General features: G+C 41.8%; 1 protein-coding gene and 1 long non-coding RNA gene across 4 annotated transcripts; both read right to left on the bottom strand.

Annotated features, from left to right (window-relative positions):
• Positions 1-64: 64 nt before the first annotated feature.
• Positions 65-27,494, bottom strand: WIPI2 (WD repeat domain, phosphoinositide interacting 2). 3 transcript variants are annotated; one of them, XM_038151871.1, is made up of 13 exons: positions 27,225-27,494; positions 18,056-18,138; positions 13,128-13,297; positions 11,870-11,966; positions 11,197-11,294; positions 10,692-10,784; positions 9,825-9,895; positions 9,054-9,161; positions 8,128-8,292; positions 6,973-7,080; positions 5,716-5,813; positions 5,558-5,625; positions 4,742-4,870 (listed from the first exon to the last, which is right to left on the bottom strand). In XM_038151871.1, the coding sequence occupies exons 1-12, from the start codon at positions 27,296-27,298 to the stop codon at positions 5,582-5,584; spliced, it is 1,209 nt and encodes a 402-aa protein (XP_038007799.1). In that variant the 5' UTR covers positions 27,299-27,494; the 3' UTR covers positions 4,742-4,870; positions 5,558-5,581. The 3 variants fall into 3 exon arrangements, with proteins under 3 accessions (XP_038007797.1, XP_038007798.1, XP_038007799.1); XM_038151869.1 differs by lacking the exon at positions 5,558-5,625 and having other exon boundaries at positions 65-4,870; positions 5,683-5,813; XM_038151870.1 differs by lacking the exon at positions 5,558-5,625 and having other exon boundaries at positions 65-4,870; positions 27,225-27,493.
• LOC119707232 lies at positions 18,149-24,256 on the bottom strand. The gene is made up of 3 exons (XR_005258715.1): positions 23,054-24,256; positions 22,050-22,196; positions 18,149-21,292 (listed from the first exon to the last, which is right to left on the bottom strand). It is a non-coding gene; the product is annotated as an uncharacterized LOC119707232 (long non-coding RNA).

The following is a 27,494-nucleotide window of genomic DNA, read 5'->3' as shown; positions in this document are numbered from 1 at the left end:
GCCTTACCCTGATCTTATCTGGCCCCCATCTCCAAGTAGCAAACAAAAGGAAGAAGACACAGAATACTTATCACAACACAGATTTAATTTCTTAGGCAGTTATAAAATTACAAAGAGCGACGGGCTAGCAGTGAGAGCCAGACACTTGGTGAGGTGGAATGTTAGACAGATTTTTCCACTTATCGACACAGATACCAAACAGTCAGTGAGCACTGCAGGATGCAGGGTTTTCTCCAGGTAAGGAAGCAAATGCAAGAGCAAACAGATCCAGGTAGACCTAGGGCTGAGTCAACACCCCACAGAATCCCAGAGCTACAGGTTTGGGGAGAACTCCCCACTCCCGAGTCAGACACATGCAGGGTCCCTGCAGCCACATGGCCAAAGCCACAGCACTGACACCTGTAAGGAGCACAACGGCAGCTGTTTGCAAGCCAGAATTACAACTTCTTGCCCGTTATTTTCAAAGCAGTGTACGATGAGATTTGCCAGCCAGAACAGCACTAAAATGAAGGCATGTCATGATTAGAAAAATAGGAATTTGCTGAATTCCTTTGGTTGTACAACTGAAATCTGAAAGATTTACAGTCAGAGCCATGCTTTCTTCATTGCAAGCCTTTCAGAGGCCAGCAGATTCCAGGAAAAGAAAGGCCTGCTCTCCACATGTGGAGAAGACACTTGGGCCTTGCTCTCAGATATTAACAGGTTAAATAAAGTTGACTGTTAGCCAGGACAGCTGGAGCACAGAATAAAACTTCCCAAACCTCTGCAGTGATTAATCCCCACCAACGCTTTGGACAAAGACTCCTGTCGCTCTGCAAACAGCAGTGGAGCATCTGCACACACCAGTGGGATACTGAACAGCTCAGCAACCCACAGGGAAAGAAATCCTACTGTCCTACTGCATGCTGGTTGGTGCTAATGCCATTACTGGAGCCAAGAAAGCACAGCATGGGGTGTAACAGAGAGCGCTGTGCACGGGCTCAGCGCTCACCCAGCCCGGGGCTCCTCTGCTCACTCCTCCCTTTTCACTATTCCACACAGGTCAGACCAAGCTCCCTCTGTGCAGACACCTGTCACTGCATTAAAGGTCTTCTCAGGTATTTATTTGCATTCAGGCAGACTTGAAAAGCCACCACCTCTACCCCCACCCTCTGCAAAACACAGCCAAGAAACTCGCCATGCAGGGCCCAGAGCAGCAAGGTACAAGCACACACCTGATCCCAGAGGGAGCACTCGTGCCAACGTCTCGTTCAACAGGGCACCAGAACAAACAGCTTTCACCAACCTCTTGATGCTTTCTACTTCCTCCTCCTCCTCTGCCAGGCCCTGCCTTTTAACTGCTAGATTGGTATCTATCACTTGTATTTTGGAAACAGTGACATAAGAAGAGACCAGGGCAGATAAAAGCTTTCTGCCTCAGAACTTGAAATACAGAGTAAACAGATGTCGAGACAGCAGCCGAGGACCTGCACTCGCTGCCCATTTGCACATCAAGAGAAACAGCTCCTTCCCTATGGTACTCACTGGGAACTGATCCCACTGCAAGCTAAGACCTGAGTTTAGGATTCCAAGTTTTTCAGTGCTCCCCCCTCCCCAGCTTTGGTTGTTTCAGTTCTCTGCCTCAACCCTCCACTGAGTTAAAAGCTATCAAGAAGTGCAGCCCATACGGAGAGATAGAGAGACAGGCTGTACAGAACAAGCACTGTCCTTCCAAGGAAGGTCAGTCTAAACTGAGAGGAACTGCACAGGTGTTCCCATATCCTGTGACCAGGAGCTGGTGGCCACAGCACAGGGCTCGAGCCTCCTTGGCTTGCCTGGGTCTGTCAGAGCATCAGAACAGAAACGTTTAGACACCACCTGATTCACAGAGAACAACAGTGCAATCACATGCTCCACACTCAGGCGAGGATGCAGCTGCAAACAGCATTTCTGTTTAAAGAAAAAAAAAATAGAAATACATCTTTGTGTCACTGGGATAAAAAACCCCAACCTGAAAGGCTTCTAGCTTTGGTAGCACACCACAACAGGGTGGTTACTGAGGGCCTAAGGCCATCACAGGGAAATTACATCAGTCATGTTTTATCTGAGAAAAAGTTTATATCCTCATGCAATTAAACTACTGTCACCACTCTTAAATACACAGCCAGTGGGGACCAGAAATGACCTGCTCCACCCTACTAGCTGGTCACTAACCTCAGAATATTAAGATTTTTGCTCTATAAAAAGATTTTCTCAGTTACAACAGCAAGAAGATACTTTTAACTGGCTTTCAGCTTCTATTTAAGAGCGAACCAAGTAGGGCACAGCAATTCCACAGTGTGTGGCTCAGGAGCAGGAACACACTACAGCATATGGAAGACACAAATACAGTGAATATGGGCTCTCCTACTCACCTGTGGAAAATAAGGTATGGAAATCAGGAAGGGAATAAAATTAGTACAATAAACGATCTCCATTTTTAACAGTAAAGTTAGTAATTACATTTAGGGGTGTAACATGGCCTTTGCCACACTCAGGAGTTGTAAAACTTGTGTGCTTAGCAGACCTGTGTTGCTGGTGCATGTTTACTGCTAACTGTGCTTGTGGAGTCTAGGCCAAACCTCCAAGGATGTTATCAGGAATGTTAACCAGCTTTAGTCTGGAATGAGAAGACATCTCCTGGGTGGTTCAGTTTGCCAGCAAAGCTCACTGAGCTTATATTTACTTCAAGACTTGTATTTCACTCTGCAGCTTGGAACATCACAGCAAAGCTGAGAGCAGTAAAGCAGAATATAAATAAATAACTGCAGACCATGGAATTGAGTTGTCAGCCAGACCTTAAAGTCAAGAGGGTAAGTGAGACTTCAGCATGACTCAGGGGTTTGCTGGGAACGTGCTGGGTTCTGCAGAGGACACCACAAGCCACTCCAACCAACTACTTAGGACAGTCAAGGGTTTGCAGTGAATAAACAAGCCTGATCCCTTCTCTCCCACACACACTTGTGTACAAACACCTTCCACTGACATGGACTCACTGCTGCCTCCCTGACAGAGCTCTCCTGGCAGGGGCTGCCACCTTCTTTGTACTTGTAGAGGCAGGGAAAGCCCATCTGCCCACACAGGGCTCTGGGGACAGAGCCCACTGCCTGCTACTGCTCCAGGGAAGACTTGTTCATGATACCCAATCCTAAAAGAACATCAGTGCCTAACTGTGGTAGGGAGTTCACACATAGCTGGAGCACTCAGCCTCTGTCCTCCTCTTAAGATCTGCAATTTCCTTGCCTCTCTTTATATTTACTTTGCAAGCAGTCAGTGGAGGGAAAGGAAACAACCCACATTGCTACACAGAAGGCAAAGCAGGCTCATTTTGGCAAAGGGAAGTAACACTCACCAAGTACTTCACTAATCACTTGCTCAATAACTGTTATCCAAGACTTAAGAGAAGGCACATTACAACCCTAAAAATAGTCTGCAGCACTGCTCAGCCTTGGAAAGCCCTAGTCAGTGTCAGGGCAATTAAGGATTTATTCCAAAACTGCCAAAGAAACTACCAGTCCTTGAGTGTATCTATAAGAGGTACTCTGATGAGAAGGGGAATGAGGAAAAAAATCCCAAAGAAAAGCATTGTTATGTAGCTGTAGAGAGCCCAGAAGTAAATGAAACTTTCAAAATCATTTATATTTACATCAGAATCTGAAAAAAAATCAAGAACTTCCACTATTAGAGCAGTATACTCAGCCCCAGACTGAGAAGAAGCAGGAATTGAGAGCCTTCTAGCAGGAAACCTTAAGGCTGTTTATAGAGTGGGGCTGCCAAACTCTACAGGGACTTCCCTCCAGCCTGACAGAATCCTTGCTTTGGATAATTCAAAAAGGTATAAAAAAAGGTTATTGCTACTCTGCCAAGAAAACAGGACTTTCTACAGGAAAGAAAGAAAGTGCTTTCCAAGTCTTTTCTCAAAAACCCACAAGTTTATCAGCCACCACAGGCTACAGACACCAAAGTACCAAAGGTATACAGACAAGGTTCTCTTAACAATCCTTCCCTCATTCTAGCTCTTCTTCCTGCAGCAATTCCTTTCCTTCCCTGTAAAGGCACTTTCTATATTCTATATCCTTACGCAGGGAAACACTTCCAGTTTTCCATCCCAACAAACAGAACAGTCCCACAAATACACAACATTCAGAAGGAATTTTAATTAACAAAATGGTCCAGGAAAGGGAAGGGAGAACCCAAAAAAAACAGGCCATTGCATTTGAAAGGTTGCATGTCAGTCACTAGGTATGCCTGCAAGCCCATGCACAGGAAACCATTTGGACCTTTGTCAGTGCAGAACTAGTCTCAGCTTCCAGAACCACTTCTCTACTTCTTCCTTATATAGGCTAAATATTATATACATATATAAAAAAAATACAAACTTGAGTTTGTTATAAAGTGGCTTCTTCTCTCTCTCTCTCCCCCTCCAATGCTTGCTTGGCACATGAATGCATGCAAAGCTAAGTAGGCTCTGAGGGCTGCACAAACAGCAGGTTTTGGCAACAAAAAAAAAAAAAATAAACACAGCTAAAATAGATAAGCAAGATTAAAAGCCACTGAATTGAAAACCATATATTTTTCCAATTGTATAGAATTAGAACTACAGCTATGACTTAAAACTGTAAGAGTCTGTCATCCTCTCTCCCAACTCATGTCAAAGTTCATAGCAGCATAACACGAGATTCCTCAAGAAACGTCAAGCCAGTGTTCTCTGCTTCAGGAGTGAGTTCACAGGTCCAAGTTTAGTCTGTCCGAAGGATCATGGGGGGATGCTCACTGTCTTCGTCCAATCTAAGTGAGTTGGTTTCATCTTCCAGGCAAGTTCCACCCACAGCACCCAGGTCATCCGTATAGGCTGGAGAGAAAGGAACAAGGAGTTGGGGAATCAGCAGCAACAAACTAAGGCTTGGATCCAGAATGAATGAGCGGAGCTGAAGAACCAGGCATTACTTCAAATAGTTTCACTGCCACCCTATGTTTGTTTTTATCATGACTCTGTTTCATGACTGTGTTTCTCCAAGCCAAGAGCAGTTCATGATCAAAATTAAACTCCTGTGTGCGCAATGCATACTGGAGCTCTGGGTAGGCTGCTGTTTTCAGCCTCCACTGATGCAGGACAGTGCAGACGTTGGCATGTGCTGAATGTCCTCCCTCTGCAGTGAGGCACTAACCTGGGTGCCAGACGTGTCAAAAGCTCCACTGACTTGGAGAGCTGCAGCATTAACCAAGTTCTCATCCTCTTGATTTATCAGAGCAATGAATCAGGCTAAAAGGTCGCTGTTCCCATAAAGGAACAATAGCAGCATTTATCAACCTTTCATAAAAAAATTTCTTTAAAAGAGGGAGCAGGGCTATAATTCGGATGCTTTGCACAAGGTCTGGGAGCAGAACTGCCTCAAGAACCATGTGGCAAATACTGAAACTATCACTACAGCCATCAACCACAACTCAAGCCAAAATTCTACCCAGAAAGCAGCAAAGACAAGTGGCCCATCTACAGAAAGCTACTGCACACCACGAGTGCTCTTTTCCTACTGCTCACCGAGGCTCCACCTCGCGCGCGCGGTTACGCAAAGCTCGGTGCGGACGTGGACCAGCTCACGCAGCCATCTAGAAGGAAGCAACAGGCAGAGGTGCTCCCTGCCCCATTCCCAGCCTTCTCCTTACCATGCCTGCTGGGTGAGGAAGGCACATATGTACCTTTAGTCACAGCGGCACTGTACGTCTGCGCTACCAGCGGCCGGTCGTGCGATGCAGACTCCAGAATTTCGTTGGCGGGCTCCATGCTGCCATCGAGCCTGCCGGGAAGAGAGGGGTTAGCTGGAGAGGTGATCTGCCTGGGCACAAGACAGCTTGAGCTGGCAGCTACAGGAAAATATTTCAGCTGGTGTGCAAGAATGATGTATATAGAAATGCAACAGGAGGAACTTAGTCCCTCTATTCCAGAGGCCCGGGTAGAAAGCACCTGACAACACTCGGTATTTCTCTGAAGATTCATCAGCACCATGTTTGTCTCTGACACAGCATCAGGATCTAAATCCTAGTAGCTCATAGCAGGAAAAGAAGACTCAAAACAAGACTGCATGATTAAAAACCCCATTCCAATCAGCAATATTGTAGATTATCTTGAGCACTGTCAGAAGCAGCTGCTTCTTCCACAGATACTAGAAAGCCCTCTAGAGAAAGTATTAGAGCATTTCAAAGATTGACAACTTGGTAAAGCCTTCCCTCTACGAGGTTTCACTTCATCTACAACCAGAGGTCATGTCTTCAAATGTTCAGATGAATGTATGATTTTAGGCCATAATTGTAGGCTGACCAATGCTGCAAACCTGAATTATCATCCCAAGTTCTTATCTTTAATTCCACGATTGATCAAGTAATGTGACTGTAGTACCCTAGCTTTTCCTGCCAACCCTTATTAAGAAACTGCATTGTCCTATTTCTCAAGTGCTCCACAGCACTATTACAGAACACCAGCTGCCTGGCCTATATGCAATGTAGTTTAATAAGGACACCAGCAGAGAGAGAACAGGGATAATTTCATAGGCCAGTTTCCCCTCTGCGAAGTCAGAGTAAGATCTTTCTCATGTTTGTAACCACTTCATTTATTGATGAAGAGGACGGTGTCATACGTTTCAAATTGTTGTTTAAGTAACTCAACTCAAAGTGCCAAGAGGAAACAGGAGCACAGAGAGAGCAGCGATTGATCCCTCCCTGCACTGGGACAGGGTTAAGTTTCTGCTGGTAAAGCAGAGCTTGGTGTAGGGGATACCTGGAAGGAAAGCTCAGGGGGATTCTGAAGTTACTCATTCATGTCGGAGGCCTGGAAAAAGATTAGTTTGAAGAAATGAGCTGTTCTAATTTAAGATTTTTCCAGAACAGAACTAAGTTTGAGAAGAAAATGGATTTTGAGGGGAAATAAAATACAACAGTTCTCAGCTAACGTGGACTTACTTGTGCTGCTTCATTAGTGTGCACTCGCCTCCTTCCTGGGGGTCTAAGTTGTACATGTAGAGATACCCATCAGCAGCTCCCACCAGCAAACGAGGGATCTTCTGGATTCTAGAAAGGTTTAGAGCAGAAGTTATTAAATAGCAGATTATTATATAAAAGATTATTTAATAACATAAGAAAGCACGCTCTCCTCCCTTCCCATGATTTAATGGTTAGACTCAATCTCAGAGGGTTTTTCCAACCCAAATGATTCCATGACTTTAAGGCAATATTTTCCACACTTTAGCTCCTGCACAGGGAATGCTGTTAACAGTTAGAGCACCCAGAAAAGAACTGTTTGTAAAAGATTTATAGCATAACCACATTTTGGGGCTAACAGGATGCCACAGGAATCAAGCAATTACATATAACTCAGCAAAACAGATTCAGAAGTTGCCATCCTGTTATCAAGCTTTGTGCAACTCCAGAGACAAATATTCTAACGGGAAGGATTTACTTATTTGAGAAATGTTGCAAAGCTTAATTATTGCTTAAAGGGTGCTTTGAGATCAGAGGAGTGAGAGTACAGACGTTAAGTCAATTTAGCATAAAAACTATAAAACCCCCACAAAGTAAGTTTACTACTGCTCAGCTTATTACTTTGGTAGCTGTGCCAAATGGGACCTGCCTTTGAGGAAGACAGCATAAAAGATTAGATTTAGTCCTCAAAAATTAACTTTAATGAATGCTACGCTGTTTTAGAGACAAGAATTATATGAACTTGCTTTCAAAGGCTTCTTTAATGGTTAGGCTGGATTGCCTAATTTTGCAATTCACTAACAACATACACCATCACTCCCCATAGCACTAATGGAAACAAATGCCATAAAAGCCCACGGGTCTATTCTCAATATTCTTGTTTCAAAATTAAAAGACATCTTTAAACAACACTTAGAAATGGGCTATTCCTATCCATATATATCCAAATATGATGCCCTTTCCTCCTTCTCTCACAGGACTGAGAGGTGTTGGCTCTGCCACGTTGCTCTTAAACTGGAATGATCACAGGTGACCACTGCTCTGCTGCAGATGAAGCTGTGTTTCACAGTGGCAGCCTCTCCAGAGCTCAAACAACCCAGCAGGGTGGAGGAGTGCAGGTTCCCCTTCTGTACTCACGTGGCAAGGGCACAGATGTTTTTGTGCCCACAGAAGGGCAGACGGACTGTAGCAAAGGCTCTACCCTGGTTGAACATCTCTGTTACTTGAGAGGGCAGATAGCTCGTTGAGGCCATCAGCACTTTTCCAAAGTAACCTGTCCAGGTTGTAGGCTCTTCCTGAGGTCTGCAAGTCAGAAGAGAAAAGTCACCCACTTTGCCTTCACCTTAGAGAGAAAAGTGTGCAAACACTTGAAAACATTTTATTTTGAAAAATATTAAGCAGCTGTTTCTCTTCAGAAATAACTAACACCCTTGAGAATTCTAACACACTTCATTTACACTACAGGACAAAATGTGTCCTCCAATACCCTCAGCCTGTTATTTAAGCATGTTTGATTGTAAACTGATACTTCTGCACATAAGACTGCATTTTATAACATTCATTATACAAGAGCAGAATCTACTGGAAAGCACTATGTTTCAGGATTTTATTAATCTGTTTATCACTAAGCAAATCATTGTTTCCAATAACTTTCACTGAAATGGAATTAAGACTGTCCTCTCAAATCATAAATAGGAACATTTTACAACTTGGTATCTTTTAAAGCCCCCAATATGCAGCTGGAAGGCATTGCTGACATAGCTCTTCCCATATGGATGTCAGAGGAGGTGAAACAAACGTAACTGAAAATGTTAAAACTACTCCACACTCCTCTGTGAAGGATGGCCAAGTTCTCTTTGGCAGAAAAACACCTTTTCTACTCAGTGGGAGAACAGTACACAGCTCAGCTGCAGTTGCTGATTCATAAGTGACTTCTTATGCCCTTTACTTTACAGTAGAAGTTCAAAAGAAGTCTGTCCACACTTTTCAGAACTCGTTCTGTTGAGGACAGAACTTTTAATCCTTTTCCTTGAAAAAAAATCTAAGGCCCCTTTGAAACCTACTTTTCTTTCACAGTCTCAAGTTTGAAGATATGCACTGTCTCCGTGTTACTGGATGCAGACAGAAACATGCCATCCATGCTGAAAGCCAATGAACAGATGCTCACACACCTGGGAAAAAAAGGAAAAAGAGAAGAAACACAAGGAAGTCAAACTATTTCGCTTAGTTAAGAAGATTTTTAAAGCCACCACTACTTTGCAAGTAACAAAAAGAAATCCTTCAATAATTAGCATTCTGAATTCTTTGATAATTTCTTGAAGCTATTCAAGCATAAGACTAATGATGTTCAACTCTGTTGTTTACCAGATATGGGATCAATTAGTAACAACCTGAACTCAATCTTACCCTGTATAAAGTACAGCAGCACCACAGAGTTCCTGCTGCCACAAACCACAACACCATTGCACAATGGCTATCACTGGCCTCAGCATTAGAAGGATTTAAAAGAGTAAGAATGTTAGATGTACTGCCTCCAATTTCCATAAGAATACAATATATCCTACACAAGGTGACCCACTTCAAACAAGTTCCCTCACCAATAAATTTTAAAAGGCAAGAGGGAGTACAATTCTGACAGGATTGATTTATAGAATAGTCAAGTCCAAAGGAAGGAAATTGGAAAACATTCAAGCTGAAACTGTTATAAGCTTACATGCAGGGATGAATGAAGATGAAAACAGGCAAAAAAATCAGGATGCCAGCTCAAATGCTGAGCATACTGGAAATCAACCATAAGGAATGAGCATCAGGTAATTAACCCAGCTGAACTTTACCTCTTCACTCCCCTTCGGAATTCAAAGAGTTTCTGTCCCTCTGGAATGGAAAACACTCTTATTACCGTCCCCTGCAAAGAAAAAAACATAAATAGATCATTTTTCATTTCAAGTTCATTCATTGTGTACTAGCTGTAGTGAGCACAACTAGAAGCAGCAAACCACTTTGCTGTTAACTCACTGCCTCACTGCTGTGATGCAGCCCAGATACTACATGAAGTATTTATGGAGCTTGTTTGTAGGATGTGTTTGAAGAGCACAGAAACAAGAGGTGGGAGCTACTAATGCAGAGAACAAGCTGTGCATCAAAACCAGCCCTTCTTATCATATTTGATCATGAAAACCAGCACACTAGACAAGAACCACAAGTGCAATCACTTGGATGTCTTTGTGCCTTTATCAGGTGCAATCAGTTATACCTTTATAGCCTAAGCTTATTACTCAAAGAGCAGAGCCTTCAGACTCTCTAATTTACACACATTACATGAACAATTTGTCATCACATGCCAAAGACTAGCAAGGCACTTCTCTCGATCTGGATTTTAACTGTCTTGTTTTCATTAGGAAGACAGCATCAAAACAAGACAACTAATTTCTATTAAGTATCCTGCACTAAAGGGAGGAACACTCAGAGGACTGCCCTAATTACAGCCAGATTAAAATGTTTTATTAAAATAACCTTATTATCCAACATTTCACAGCATGGAGATTGTGTCAAATATCATTAAGAGATCTTAACTTAGATTTCCCATTTTAACTGTAAGCCTTCTTTTCTGGCACTTGCACATGGAACCATGCACACTTAAAATACTTAATGACAAATTTGATTTTTATCACTGTTAGCAAGGCAATCAAAAGCTCCCTTACCTTTTCTGAGGCTGTGGCAAGTTTAGTACCACTTGCATCAAATGCCAAAGCAGCCAAGGGACTATCATGAGCTGGGATCATATTGGCAGCTCTCTGCAGTGAATCAATAAAACAGAACCTTAGAACAGCACAGGTTAAAAGCTACATGTGACTGCATATTTAAGCACATTCAAGGCAAATATGGGTCTTACTTTCTGGACAACAGCTTCAGTATTTTTTTCAGTAACTAAGTACATAAAATTACCACTGAAGCATATACATAGAGAGTACAAGCAGCAGGAAGACAACTCAAATAGAAATTACTTGGTTCCACCATTTGCCCAATTCTACTCAATCAAATCTAGTATCAGCACTTGTATTTTATTTGCTGATATTCTGTGAAGCAACAGATGCTGCAAACTGTTGCACAGAAACCTAAGTGCCCAGTAATTCCTCTCTGAGCAAGTTAAGTAATTTTCAAAAACCTGCATCTTTAGAGGTGGAAACAGCATTCAAAGATTCTTACCAGATTGATGGTGTCAAAGACTTGTACTTCTCCAATAGTTGCACTTCCTGGATAGGCCAGGTAGCAATTATCATTGTTTATTGATAAAGCACATAACCCTAGAAGGGATGCAGAAACAGGATTAGAAACAGGAAAATCTCAAGACTTATGCAATAAAACTTTCAGATTCTGTGCTTGAATGTCACAAAAATAACTCAAATTATCAACAGAAATAGAAACAAAGATGAGTAATTTCAGAGTCAATCTGCAATATATGCAACTATTTAGCATAAGTTTGTTCAATATAAACCAGAAAAGGAATAATACCAATAGAGTTACAGTAACTGATTAAACAGTAGAACTTCCCACGTCTGCCATGATTCCTAAAGCATTAACCTGACAGTGTCTTTAGCTACACCAAGTGCTGTCAAAATCCAGCTTTTATCTCTCCTGTTTTTTTTCTAACATTTCAACACATCCACTCCAGGAGACCAAAATACTGAGGAGATGCAGTTTAGGGCAGAGCTGCTACTTGTTCTCAGCTGGATCTAACATGTAGGCTTTCAGACAACACTCATATTTGTTATTGTATTTGAAAGCAGAATTAACAGCACCACAGTTGCCTGTAGAGAACCTCATCCACTGACACAGAAAGCACTTTTCAGAGTTCTGCTGATTCTTCCATCACATTTACCTGCAGGATTGGGAGGAGTCTCCCTGATTGTATGTAATACCTTCATGTCTCGTATGTTGTGTATATAAAGAGACTCTTCCAGACATACTATCAGCCTCTAGAAAAGGGAAAGAGGACAAAATGGTGATGTGGAAATGGAGTTGATATGGATTTATCAATCCTAAAAAAATTCTATCCCCAAATGCAGCAGGTACCTTTCAATAGAGAAGAGGTTGTATCCATCTGATGGGGAGAAGAGTGTGACAGAAGACACAAAAGATCCAGCTCTTGACACAAACACTGCACCCCACTTCCCTCAACCTCACCAGCGCAAACTGAAAACATTCCCATTACTAATTTAAGTCAGCAAGCCAGAAACCTTCACTTCATTCTTATTCTGTACCAATTTACATGTGGAAATACTGGAAATAATACTTTCTGCTTTTGCTAAACAGAGAAAACAGACAAGGCTTTTTAACCACTCATAAAGCCTATAACTTAGCCATAATCATTTGTGAATGGCCTTTTTTTTTTAAGTCTTAGTAAGTTCTTCATCATCTCATTTACTTTGTAGGCTACATGTGGATGACTAACTAGACATTACTCATTTTACACTAACTCCCTGTGCCAGAAATCAAATTACCCACTCTTTCTCTCATGACTTTAAACAGGAAACCCCTCCTCCCATGCTCATTTTTTGGGGGCAAAGTCAGACATTAAGGTTTTCTCCTCCAGATGCCATTCTCTCTAGTTTGAATGAACTGGTTAAAGACACAGAAGTCTACTTGCTGAAGAGCCTACTAATGATTTAGTCATATAGCAAACTATGCTTCCAGGTGCTTAAAAAATTCCCCAGTTGCATGACATTTTTTAGATTTTATTTTTTGAGAGGAATTCAGCAAACAGCACTTACAACCATCACAATTTAACAGATAACCTTAAATTTTGGCTTGAAGAGAAAATGTCAGTCTCAAGCACTTTCACATTTAGGATGAAAGGATGATTCACACTGGGAGGGACCTCAGGAGGTCTCTAGTCCAACCTCCTACTCAAAGCATGCCCAGCTTACTCAGGGTATTTCCCCAAGTAAATACAAAACCACAGAACCATAAACACTTAACCAAATACAAGTACTGAGATGCCATACAGAAGGCACACTTGGAAAAGTACTACTAAATTTCAAAATTCTGTCACTAAAGGTAGAGACATCAATCAGCAGAGGAAGTAAGATCCATAAACCCCTTTCCCATGTTTCCACCTGGGTAAAACCACTACTCACCTGTCTATTGAGTTTGACAGCCAAGATGGTGTTGGAGTAACTGTAGTTGCAAATCTCTGTCCCCTTCTTAAAGTGACAAACTTTCAGCTTGCGTGGAGCTTTAAGGCTAACTATGGCCACCAGACTACTGGAGAAGAGCCTCTCCACAATGCACACATCTTCTGTGTCAGCTGAGCAACCACAGGAACAAGGGAAAAACACAGAGGGACATTTCAGAGGAGAAGAATGATGCACATCAACAGGAAATATTGTCCAAGAAAATCACAGAATCATAGATTCAGTCTATGTAAAAGCACAGTTGAACACCACAAACATTCTGTCACGACAGCTCAGAGTCAAGGTGGGACACAAGACAGGCTTTTAAAGCAGAAAATATACAGAGTGAGTGATTACTTCCAAAGATTTCCTCCCCCCTTCCTAAGGTGTTACACAAGTTTATATTTCAGAACTGTGTCTACTCCCCATGCACAGAATCCAACAGAAAAAATCCCAAAGCTACAAAACCCAGAAAATGGTCAAATTCTAGAATTTTACAGTCTTCTTTTATCTCTGCAGAAATCTAGGAAAGCAAATGTTTTTTGGGCTTTTATTGTCCATGTCTGGGTTTTCTTTTTAAAACTGTATTATGCTTGAAAGGGTTTCTGATGACCCAAACCCTTGGCATTTCCATTTACTCCTCTCTGAAGAAAGAAAGGTTCCAGTACTCAGAGAAGCTGGTGAAACTCATTTGCCACAAGACTGCTGCAGCCACCAATTAGCATTTCCACACATACCATCTTTCACCTGACAGGCCCTAAGAGCAATTTGTGCAGGAATCACTGATGCCCAGCATTCATGCAGAGCCATAAAACATCAGATTTGCCAAGTGTTTCTATTATGGGAGCACTGAAAGCAAAGGAGGAACACAAATCCCTACATGAGGAGACAGCAGGAGGTAGGAGAGTCTCTGGCAAAGATAATTTCAGGGCATTTGATCATAGCAGAGCACTGGACCATGCTGGCAGGAGGCCAAATCCCACCACCAGTTATCCTGGCATCTGTGCCTCCCCCTCCATCCCATAAAGCTCCTCTCCAAAACCCCAGGAACACAGTGCACACAGTCTGCAGGGCAGTGAGAAGCTGGAGAGAGTTTTACCATGCTCTGCAGCTCGTTCCCAGCCACTGGCTACACCTGCCCCTTCATTACAGAACCCAATCAAGACAAGTGACTTGAGCCTTTGGCCTCGATCCATCAAAATAAATTTTTCAGGAGTCAGCTTCTGGATTAGCTCAATGCTTAACACATTCCAAACAATAAAACTGCCAGTAAAAAAAACCAAAAAACAACCCCAAAGAGGTTGTTTTTGAAGGCTTCTGTTTTGGCCAAGAGAAACATTAAGTAATTAATTTGCACTGTTCCCATCAGCAGTGACAGAAATTCCATGAAAAAAGTTCTGTTCAACATACTCAGTATATGACACTGTCATCAGTGTGGGACACGTCTGCTTTCAAAGTGCTTTTTCTGGGCAGTTATTTCAAGAAAATGAACACAAAATATTTAATGTCCTACATTTTTTTTGAGAGAAACAGCCTACTTATGAAAAAGGAGCAGGTTTACACTCTGCATTTTCAGTACTCCATGCTACATAATTGACTTTTATCTACATCTTGTATTTAATATGGTACTTTTCCAGAGAAGACATAACAGCTCACAGAGGCTTTGAAAATTCAATTTTCTCATGCAACAGGGATAATGCATTTTAGTAATTACTTTGTTTTCAAAGAATTGGTCTCCATTTTTCTGATACTACACAAAACACATGAAAAAGAAATACAAAAATCCGCTTCAATAAATGTATGCAGAGACTTTGAAATGCAGAGGTCCATGTTCCTTGAATCAGAGTAGCTACATAAAAGACTCTCAAATATTTTACAGGATGGGTTATCAGCTTTCCATATAAGCCTGGAGTCCTTCAAAATGGTGACATCCTTTTACAAGGGTCAGAAGACCAGCACTCAGAGACCCCAAACCCACAGTTTGACTGCTGCCAGCTCCAGGGTGGGCACAGCTTCTTTCCCCAGCCAGAGACAAGCGTGCAGACACAGCTTCTGGGAATTGTTATCCTCCCAGGCAGGCAGGAGAACTGGTATTTCAGAAGGGGACCAGCAGCAGGGAAGGCACACAGGGAACAGCACTATCAACAACTAAGCCACCAGACAGAAGAAAAAATTTTCAATAAGCAAAATGCCTCAAAGGTATTGATAATCCTTCAGTCTCACCATACAAAGACTATAATACAGACAGTTACCTTTAAAGAAAGGCTTGTGACGGGCATTTAATTAAATTCACTTTAAAATACAGGATGCACCTCTGCTCCTTTGTCTTCCTTTAACAGGAAGAAGAGATAAAATCTCCTCACAGCTGCCAAGTAATTTATGCTTCCCAACAGCAACTACTCAAGAGGGTACCAGGCTGTACTGCCCATCCTATGTTCAGCTGACCTGAATTAATCATATGTTTAGCAGCAATAAAGCCCTATAGCAATGCTGTTACTCAGGTTTTTGGTTTTATTTTTTTTCTATTAGTATTATTATCTCCTTTACACTACACAACTGAGCATTGCCAGAAACTCAGATTCAAAACAGAGTAAGAACAAAAAGAACTGCAAAACAAATTAAGTATCAGCAGCGAGGGGAGAACAAGCAAACACATAACAAGATTAGTTTCATAAACACAAGCATGTAGCATCACAGACAAGAGCTGGTTAGAGCCAGCTAGATTATGATCAGCTGTGCCTTTATTCCATTTTTAATCCCAGAACATGTTAGAAGCATTCATTAAGCCCTAAAGCACCCTCCAATCTAATGCTTGTTTTTACAGTGGGATCAACTGCACAGGGAGTCAGGAGATTTGCAGTCACAGCAGAAGTCAGTGATGGGAGCAGCCAAATCTCCCATCTTCTTTTTTTTATTTCTCTCAAACACAAGACAGCTGAGCATATTCTGCAGTTCAGTTTAAACACCTACATAAGAGCTGGCAGATCAATCTTCCAGAAGAGAAGGAGGGGTCCTTAACAGTGCTCACTCAACACAAGAAGTCTTTAGACCCACTTAAACTAAACTGGGAAGTGGGAGGCACCGTGTTTGGGAGGCCTCAAGACACCTTTCCTTGAGGAAAGGAGGAACCCAATGCACAGGAAGCCCTCCACCCTCATATCAAATTTTAACAGGCATGGTTTGCAAGTCCAAGACTGAAAATGATTTGACTCATACCAAGAAAATGAAGGCTTCTCAATATTTCTATCTGCTTTGAACCAAGACTGTCTGGCTTCCACAGGCCAAACCACTGGATTTTTTTGTAGTGAGAGGACAAAGAGTAATGGGCTAAAACTCATAGAGGGGAAATTCAGGTTCAGTTTATGGAAGAAATTCTTCCCTGTGAGGGTGGGGAGACCCTGGCACAGGGTGCCCAAAGAAGCTGTGGCTGCCCCTGGATCCCTGGAAGTGTCCAAGGCCAGGATGGATGGAGTTTGGAGCAACCTGGGATAGAGGAACTGGATGATCTTTAGAGTCCTTTACAACCCAAAACATTCTACTAAATGTTACCTCATACTCTGTGCTCAGCTTTCACACACTTAACAGTCAGAAAACTTAAAATACCCAAGAGTTGAAGTCAATACAAGCATCCCAGAACAGAATGAAGACAAGACTGGAATCAGCAGGTCAAAATTCCAACTCCAGCTGCTTTTATCAGCTTTTGCAAGATGTTGAACAAAGCACTTTATCCAATCTCTGCTTTTTCTCTCAAGAACTACCCAGAAGATGCAGTCCTGCCCAGTGCAGCCAACCTCCCAGGATATTCTTCAGTGTCTTGTGTAACAGGGAATCATCTTCACTGAGTCTCCTGGGGTGACACCAGGCCAGACACTGGAAGTGCCTGACATACTGCAGAGGTCAGGTACATAAACTCCACGGTAGAAAATGGAATCCAAGCACTAATTAACCAGTACAACCAGACCATGACTCAAATAGGAAGATGTAGCTACAACACAATTTAATCCGACCACAGGTGCTAATTTGAACCTCACAATTACTTCTCTCCATTGACTGTGTACAGAAGCAGGCTGTCATCCCAGGTCATGGGTGATCTGAATCACAGCCCATTTCCAAACTTAACATGCCACAGGCTCAGGTCACTTTGGGAATGGAGTCTGAGGACAGCTGTGTCATGGGATCCCACTGTAAGTGCTGACATCACAGCAGTTGGTACCACCTGCTCACACGGAGTTTACAAGAAAGCAAGGATACTCATGCATAGCATTCATAGCTGACTTATTAGCATCTCAAAAAAGGGAAGTCTGTGAACTGCTGACAGAACAGGGGATATCACTTCTCCCCCAGGCCTCCCTCCATTTCACCTCAGATCCTACTCAACTGTGATCGCTGTTGAGAAGTTATGGGAATCCGAGTTATTCAACCTTTTGGATGAGCAAGCCTGCAGCTATCATGTTAAATAATAATTTTCTAAGAGAAAATATTAGGATAAAAATATATAATTAAGGCTTTGTTTTCTTATTTGATAAAGATGTATTAGTGCTTCCATGCCCCAACAGTATAAAGCCCCAAAAGACACTCTCTCACATGAGTTAATTATTATTTTTACACCCAGCTGCTATGTAACCTGGCTAAAACCTGGTTGGACTTAAAATTAGAAAAGCAGAGTTCTCATAGCTACTACCAAATTTCATACCACACCAGTTATATTTAAATACAGAACACTGATTCATAGTTTTACCCCGTTTGCAATTATTTGTGTGATATTTACACTTAAAGTTTTTTTACGCCAATTTCAAACAACCTGTGAAAAAGTGAAACATTTCTGACTCTTCTCACATTAAGCCAACTAAGGGGATTAAAAAAAAAAAAAAGAAAAAGAAAAAGATACTCACTGCATTCATAGATCTGCTCTAATTTGTCCACAGAAGAAAGAGAGAAGAATTTGTAGCCTGATTTACTGCCAACTGCAAGGGATCTGCAAAAGAAACAAGCCAGTCAGGAAGGTCAACTCCATCAGCTGTGATTACCCTTGGAGAGATTCTTACCCAGTTCTAAACCTCCACTTGGGTTAGCTCAGTAAGGAAAGTGATAAAAAGTTTGTCCAAAAATACCATAAAAGACACAGACAGCTTCCTCAATTCTGATTAGACCAAACAGCTGCAGAATTACAAAATTTGGGTGTGGAATTCTGCTTCACGTTTATGAAATGAGAGCTCAGAGCCTAAAGTAAACCTACTGCCCAATTCTCACCGGTGATTTCTTCACACAGGCTAAAAGCTTTAGTGTGGAGGGAAGATGATGACTTGAATAATGTAATGCAAACCAATTACATCATTGCCTCATCATTAGAGGTGACCTCCAGGACCTTTGAAACTGGGCTGTCTGGGGATTTTTGTTCTTTACAGTGTAACCATCTCTGAGCATCCCAGAAGAGTTTTCATATTAAAAAAAAAAAAGTAATTAAAGACTGCCAACTCTAATTTTCTCTGGCTTTACGTGATGATGTTCTAGCACCCCCACTGTCAGGTCTCAGTCTTACAAATACTCATACTGGATCTTTGATCAGAGGCACCCTCTAAAAAGTGCTAGGGACTGATGTTAAACAGATTGAACAATAGCAGAACATTAAAAAACGGACTAAAACCCCTTCTTTCCTCCATTACTCCATTTTCACACTTAGCTCACAGACCATTTAATTGCTTTTCCAGACAGAGTCAAAGGCAGGTCCTAAATTTTAAGCTAGAAAAACCTTTAGCCTGTCTTGCAGGTCTTTACACATCAAGGCAGCAGACAATGGCTCATTCTTGTTTCCCCTCCCCATCTGGAGGATGATTTTATGGCACAGATAAAGAAAATTACCAGTCAATACAGTTTTACAGAAGTGCATTAGTATGCTTATAGTTCATATATTTCTTACTGCCAGGAGACATGGAGGAAAATTCCAATAAAATACATTTTGATACCCTAAATTGTGGCAAGTCATTCAACACAGGGCTGCAATCCAACCATGCCAGTCAGTCTGCCAAAAATGCCTTTCTGAACTCAGCAAGATGATTCTCTACAGTTCAGATGCACTAACAATACTGCATTTGGAACACAATGAAGATTCCTAGATTTCATGTTCTTTCTGTATTTTCACTTGTGGCTCCAAAGCGAGCCTTGTTTAAATTTCAGCATACCCAGAAGATTAAAAATTGCTCCTCATATAGCTCGCCCTCTGAAATTAAGCTACAAAATCAACTTCTGTAGGATGGTATGACCTTTTCTTCTAGAAGAAAATACATCTGGCACAATCTGGTTAGGAAATTATGTTTGAGAAGGTTTAAACCTTCAAATTAAAACATGAACCATGCAAGCAAGAGATTCAATTCCACAGATTCAATAACCAAGATATTAAAAAAGCATATTAGGCTTAAAGATTGAGAAGCAATCATAAAACAAAATTTTGTTGCTGCTTCTCTAAGTCACCCTAGAAATACTGAATTTAATTTTCCTTCAGACAAAATCGGTATGTTCAGCAATCTCCATCTGATTAATCACCAAAGACACTTCAGTGGTTTTGCTCAACTACTTTTGTACAACTCAACAAAAACTCACATTATGTGAAAATAAACCCTGAAACTGTAACTTGGTGAAACAAGGCAATGAGTCAGCTTTTCTTATTTCATCTACTGCTTTCCTCAAAAGAAAGTTTAACAAAGAATGACACCAAAACTGTCGCTTTGCAAAGGTAAACAAGCACTCCACAGAGTTAAAAATAAGTGGAGTCACAAGACTCCTTGCAATATAAATGATCCACAAAAGACACAGGATGATTTCCTCACAGAGAACCCCACCAGCAGCTGTTTGTGTTTCTAGGCAGAACTGATTCCTGAATTGCACTTACAGCTTTAAACACAGAATATTGCTGAATCACTGTTTTACTGACAGGATCACTGAAAGCAGCAAGGAAGCCCATTTCTCCTGTCCTACGACTATACCTCATTCAAATGAGCTGTAGACAATGGCAAACATGAATTGTGTACATGATAGAAATCATTAGACTGAGTAGAACCCAAAATGCAGAAGCACAGAATGGACCTTTCCATCCATGACAACTGCTTTTTGTTATTTATTTCAGGATCGAGGTGATGAAGTCAAAATTATTTGTTTACACAGAGCAGTTCCAGTCAAGATAATTAAACCAATTTCAGTGTACAAGTGTAACTGCAAAATAACCCCTTTTTCTTCTGGAACAGCAGTCTTGCTTTTGGAGGGTTTGCTTTGTTGGTTTGGTTTTTTTTTAAATATACTCTTAAATTACTCCTTATGAAACTACTGGAAAAAGGCTTTTTATATGTAATAAGAACCCACTAGGCTGAATTATGCCAGCATAATCACAGTGATTTAAATCTCCCATCTTCCCCTGCACTGATATTACACTTAAGCCCTTAAGACACCCACAGCCATCTAAATGGCCAAAGCCACAAAAGAAGGACCTAGCCAAAATTACCTCACCGCTGCAAAAATGTGCAAGCATATGGGGAAGAAATATGATCAATAAGCCATTCAGCTCTTGCTCAGATAGACAGTGGCCAACAAGAAGCTGCTGTGGTTTATTAGAAGCTCCTTTTACAGCATGGGTGTTATGCTTTATAATCACGGATTTTCAGAAGCTGACGAGAGACTGAAATTGAAAATAAAATAAATATTCTCTAAAATGGCTTTTCTTCCCTAACATTATGCTATACACATGTGGGTTTTAGCTCTATTATGTGCAGCTTCTATTAAACACTTTAGACTGTAGACTCTGAGCTATTTCACCATGAAGGTTGTCTCCTCAGTACAAAATTATCAATATAGCCATGATTTATGGAACTGTGTTTATCCACTTTTTGCAGAGATAATGCTGCAGCCTGATCCAAGACTACATAAATCTTGATAGTATTTTCAAGAGTGACTACCATAAATAATTAAAACTATCCTCATCAGGCAAACAGTGCTGGGAGATTTCACACATTCATTGGAAGATGCTGACACTTGCTTTAAGTGCACTCACCTAGAGTGGGAAATCAGCTGCTTCAGTCTCTCTGGCTCTTTAGGAACAAGTTTTTTCAGCTGGGTTAGAATCCTAAAGTTTTCTTTTGTTTCTTTAATATACATATAGAAGGAAGAAAACCAGTTTTTCCCTTTCCATATCACAGAGGACCTTAACTATTAATCAGAAATATTCTACATTAATCAGAAAGTTCCTCACAAGGGCAGCTCTCTCAAAGATTAAATCAATTGCAGCTGCAGCATAAACATGACTCTAAAAGTCATTACTGCTTTAAATAACTGGTTAATTAAGCCTACTTTCATTATGATACAGTCTCATTATACTAATGTTCCATCTCATTTCAAAACCAATGTAAATTTCCACAGACAAAACATTTTAGCTTATGATGAGGAGAGGGAAAATAATAATAATAATAATGAAAGAAAAATCAATGAAGACATAATAATTGCTAAGGAAATGTACCTTGCTTTATTTCCCCCTCCAAAATATCTGCTGTAACATCTCATGGGCATGCCATAATATCAAAGGTCATTATTTTGGAAAAGAGATACAGAACTTCATACATTCAGTGTTTTTGTCAGCAACATTCTGACAACCCACAGGAGATTTCCCCATTATTCTTCTATTAAAAGAAAACTCAAACTTAAATCTGCTACAGCAAAAGGAGACCACGCCTGCTCATCACTTCACACGCAGGCTGGGACAACAGAAAGTCCATAATCCAAGTAAATATCACTACTCTTGGGCCAAATCCCCATCCAGATGGTCACACACTGAGGAACAGTTCCTCTGACCAGCCCCCCTCAGCTGCTGTGCCCTCTGCAACAACAGCAAGAAACACAACATACGCTTGTTTCTCTCAGCTATCCTCCCTGAGTGTAGGAGCTACGGGACCGCTCTGTCCTTCCTTTTTTTGGTCTGTGTTTAGCTTTAAAGCCTCCTTGGAATAGAGAGCTCTCCTGTCCTCAAGGATCACGGGTGAAGGACACCTGAACCTAGGAGAAACAAAGGCAGAGGAGTGAATGCTCAGCACCTAACCCTCGTTCCTCCCACCACAAGCAGTTTACTACAGAGATCCAAACATCACAGAATAAGGGAACGAGGATACAGCTTCTGGGACACAAAGCATGCCAGGTGCATAGAGAGACAGCAGCATTTGCTCACAGTGTAGAATGAAATTGATTTATTTGGGAAATAAAGGGCAGAATTAAATTGCAAAGAAGGACTATATGGAGTGATACACGTCATGTGTAACTCCACATATAAATGACTGCAGAGCCTGAAAAAACCCTTGCCAATAAGGCACACACACTGGTGTTTTCCTTAGAAGTCCAAACACAAGGTTTCCTCTTCCCCTTTCATCAGGAGTCCGTTTTCAAAACTGCAGTGACTACTTTGTTTCCAAATGCTGTCACACAATTACTTATTTTAAAAAAAGATGACTGAACTTCTCTGTTCTGCCCACTTGCATTATTTCACAACAGGCTGTTTGGTAGGGTTATTTTCTCTGGGTAGGGGGAAGTGGGTACAAATTGAATCTGAACACCATTTATCTGTAGGTACTTCAGAAGAATACCTGTGCAACAGTTTACATATTGAAAGTTTTACCTATTATACAGATACATACAAGCTTTGGGATCTTGAAGTTATGCTTTGCTTAAAAGTCACAAACTTCTAATCCATTAGCATTTCCCTTATGAGATTTAAAGCTTCTATGAGTTTGTGAGGTGTTTAATTTTTCATAAACGTATCTATGCTCAGTTTTAGCAGTTTTCCCAGAAGTAATACAAACTGCACTTGGGTTTTTCTCCCCAAGTATCCACTGTTAGAGATTTCCAGCTGTAAAACCTACCTAGCACTGAGGCCACCCACAAGCTTCCACTGCCTGGTTTTGCTGGGACACCCGAATTCCGATGGGTTGCTCCACTTTGATCTGCAAGCTGGAGCTTCTGCCTCTCAATCAGGGAATGCCAGTCACGCCAAGTTGTGCAATGATTGATTCACTGGGGAAAAGGGCTCAGTCCAAAACAAGCACACTAACATCTTCAGAAAATACCCTTCTCTGTGTTTTTATTTAATGAAAACATTATATCAAAGAGAAGCCACAAACCAACCGCTTCTGCTGCATTATAGGTGAAGTGTTTTCAGGCAGAGTTCCAGTCCCAGCCAGTAATTCCAAACTCTCATGTAAATAAAGCTTAGGGCAATGTGGGCTAAACAGGCAAGACAACACTTGCAATAATGCAGATACTATTCCAAGAGACAATGTCACTGCACACAGCATCCATGAATGAATATTAGCCAAGTCTGGGAAAACGGAGAGACTGAAAGCAGCACAGAGGATATCTGCTTCAGCCACCAGGGATTGCAACAACCGGGAAAAGCAACAGCAACCTGTGTGATGACAACACTCTTCTAACTACCAGCAATCCAATTTCCCAAGACTGAGAGCCACCATGAAGCTCATCTTCCTACAGGAGAGAGTACCTAATTACCAAATCTGCATAAAACCAAGGAAAGTTAGCTTGATGCTTCTTTTCAGCAGCAACAAGCCCTGTCTTTTCCTAAGACAAGGAACTGGCTCTGCTCTGCAGGTAAGCAAGACAGTTAAGCCTGAGTGGAACTGGCACCTTATTAGGGTGAAGGTAAAAGCTTTAAATGTAGTAACAACAATGAGCCCATGTCATTTATTTTCCAGTTTTGTCTGTCAGCGATTTTTCTAATTACTGAAGCACCTTAAAGCATCATGTGAGCTCTACTGACTGGGCAGACATAAACAAAGCTTGTCTTTCATATACTGCCTGAAAGAATATACATTTGTTTACCTTGCCTGTCTGGAGAAGGGCTCCAGTTACCTGTAAAAGTTGAAAGCAGGTGAGCTTTCTGAGGCCCAGCATGGGAAAGTTAAGTCATTCCTAAGAAGTTCTTTTCAGCGCCTCTCACCTGGTGAACTGTGATCTCCTAGATATATAGAATATATAGTATATAAATTCTACACAGTGTCTGTATATATAGTATATATATTATAGTATACAGAACAGTATTTAGAATATGTAGAGTATATATTCTATATAGTGTGTGTATATATATTATAGTATATAGAACACTATATAGAATATGTAGTATATATATTCTATACAGTGTGTATATATAGTATATATATTCTATACAGTGTGTATATATATTATAGTATATAGAACAGTATTTAGAATATGTAGTGTATATATTCTCTATAGAGTGTGTATATATATAGTATATATATTATAGTATATAGAACAGTATAGAATATATACACTACATATTCTAAATATAGTGTGTGTATATATATAGTATATATATTATAGTATATAGAACAGTATATAGAATATGTAGTGTATATATTCTATACAGTGTGTGTATATATACAGTATATATTATAGTATATAGAACAGTATATAGAATATGTAGTGAATATATTCTATATACATAGTATATATTTATAATATACTATAAACTCAGCCGCCTTCTCATTCCTCCACTAAAACAAGAAACCAGGAGACATTATGGGTGGGAAACAGGAAAAAAAATTAAATAAACTTCTGTTTAAAGAATGAACACAACTACTAAATTCTACTCAGTTTAGGAACTTGAATGCCACTTGGTTGTTTGGGCCACTTACCACAGGAGACAAGTGTTTCACTGAGAAGCTGCTCACAAAGGCATCTGCAAGACTGCTTTTATACTTATTACTTATCTTGGGGAGTTTTATTCAAGATACTGTTGGTAAGGAGAGATTATTCCACATCATCAACCACCTCATTTTATCTCAAATTAAGTGGCCTTTTAAATTAATCTCAGAATTTTGAGATAAAAATATGAACAGGAGCCTTTTGATATTTCTGTCATTTCTGTATCAGATACCTGAATTCACAAATATTCAAAAATGACACAGAAGGTCTAGTAACCCAAACCTTGGAATTGCAAAGATCTATGGGCCAGGTCTGCCTCTCATAAAAGATACACCACCAAAATTCTCATCAGCAAATCTCACGGTGATTTACATATAAATCATAATTTTAAAATATATCATTTATTGACACAATGGATATCAGAATACCAAACACAGAAAAAAAAAAACACCCCAAACCAGCTATCAATGAACATTTTTTGGTTATTTACAAAAATGAAATGGGAAAAGTAGTGCAGCAGCACACCCAACTGAGGAATGAAATCATTAGCCAGGTGTCCTTCTTCTCTCCCTATAAACTCCAAGTTATAAAGGAATCACCTTTATGCTCCTTGAAGAAAGATTTCAAGGCGTACAAGCCAAAGCCCACCTAGGTAAGTTCATGTATTTACTTTCTTGTTGTTTCTGTCTTGGTTTTGTTCTCAAGCCAACCTGCAACTCTTGCTCAAATGAAGTGGTTTTTTTTGGTCACAACTCAGTGGTCTTTAGGTACATAAAGGTCTCCACAAAGCTAAGGTGCAACTGAAAACGCAGAGGTGCCACACTGGAGAACAGAGCTGAACTCCAAAAACTTAAATATTACCTTTATAAACTGCAGAAGAAGAGGTGACAAATCCCCTAGTTATTATGACTTGGGTTTTTTTGCCAGTAATAGGTAAAAAATGAAAGGTAGCTGAGCAAAACTTGGGCATGTTTTATGTGGACAGAGTGAGCTCTATATGGCACCCAGTGAAAAAATGTAAAAAGCAGTTGCAAAGTCTCTGGCTTGAATCAATACAGGGATAATGATTTACTCACAAATACACAGAGCACTACTGCTCCCCCCATCATTTAGCACAACTTACTGCCACAGTCTCTTGTCTCAAACCTATCCAGCTCCGATTGCTCACCTCTTCACCCCCAACAAAGCCTGCAAAAGCAGAGACTCTGCTGCTGTGATGTAACTGCGCTTGGCAGCCACCAGAAATAACCTTCTCACCTTCACAACTCCCATGTGCTACAGGACCTGCTGACGCCAGGCACAGATCTCTCCCTCGTGAGGGCAAGATATTGGTGCTTGCAAAAAGAACGAGTGGTTAAAAAAGCAAACCCTCCACCACACACGTGGGCTACACTTTGTGATGCCAACCTGAGATCATTTCCTCTTACTCACTTCCTAAAACAAAACCCCTTTCTCGAGTGCGAGCTCTTTCAGTTCTTACTCCCTCCCCAGTTTCATCTCTCAGATATTTAAGACAATCAAATCCTTCTTTAAATGAACTTCAGCCCTCCAATCCCAACTAATAGGGGGTTCCTAAATTAAAAATACTGTTTTATAATACCCCATATAAAAACTAATATGCACTAATTAATTGATCTAAATATGCTGCGATGATTAAGTAATTTGCAGGGCGCGCAGCGTGAACCGTCCCAAGCACAAGGAAGTGCAGTTTCAAGGATCAGAGAAAGGCCTCTTTTCTAAATCAAAACCAAAAGTAACATGGGCTTATAAAACCACCTTCAAGCCTAAGTCTCACTGCTCCAACACAGCAGGTGACAATAAAATAACTGTACGAAAAGACAGCTGTGAGGAACTTTTGGATGAAGTCTTTGCACATCCTGGAAGACTTGGGGTTCATGTCAGGCCCTCCTAGGGCTGAGCACCAGCAAGGAGCAGCAGGAGCCCTCCTTCCGTCCCCTTCCCCAGCACCAGCGAGCGATGCTCCCAAGCAGGAGCACAAGTTCCCCGGGGAGGGAGCGGCCACCACGCTGCCACCACCCCCGATCCGCGTGTCCCCCGGACGAGCGGCCTGTCTCTGTCCCCGCGGCTCCACAGCGAAGCCGGAGGGCACAGGGGGCTATTCCCAGCCCTCCTTCCTGCGGGGGACCCCGGCCCCGCTCCAGCCCCGAGGCCCCGGCACGGGCCGGCTCCAGCGGCGCTCCCCGCCATGGGCAGGGGCGGCACCGGGGAGACCCCAGCACGGCCCGCCCGCGGCCAGGCCCGCTCAGGGACCCCCCAGGCCCGCTCAGGGACCCCCAAGCCGCTGCCGCTCCCCGGCCCGGGCCCCCTCAGCCCGCCCCCCTCAGCCTCCCTTACGTGTTGTCCTGGTTGAAGTTGGCGAAGAGCAGATGGCCGCTACCGGCGTCGCCGCTCTGCCCGGCCAAGTTCATGGCGGGACAGCCCTCGCCACCCCCGTCCGGCGGGGGGGAGGACGAGGAAACACCTCCGGAAGGCTGCGCCCCTCAGCCGCGGCCACCGCGGCCACCCCGACCCCGCCGCATCCCCGCCGGGCCCTTGTTTACGCGGCGGGCGGCGGAGCGGCCCCCGCGCCTGCGCCCTCCCGGCCGCCGTACGGCCAGCGCGCCT

This window comes from Motacilla alba, chromosome 14 (genome assembly GCF_015832195.1).
Source record: "Motacilla alba alba isolate MOTALB_02 chromosome 14, Motacilla_alba_V1.0_pri, whole genome shotgun sequence".
Lineage (NCBI taxonomy): Eukaryota > Metazoa > Chordata > Aves > Passeriformes > Motacillidae > Motacilla > Motacilla alba.
The sequence above is the reverse complement of the archived record's forward strand: the minus strand, read 5'-3'. Positions and strand labels throughout refer to the sequence as shown.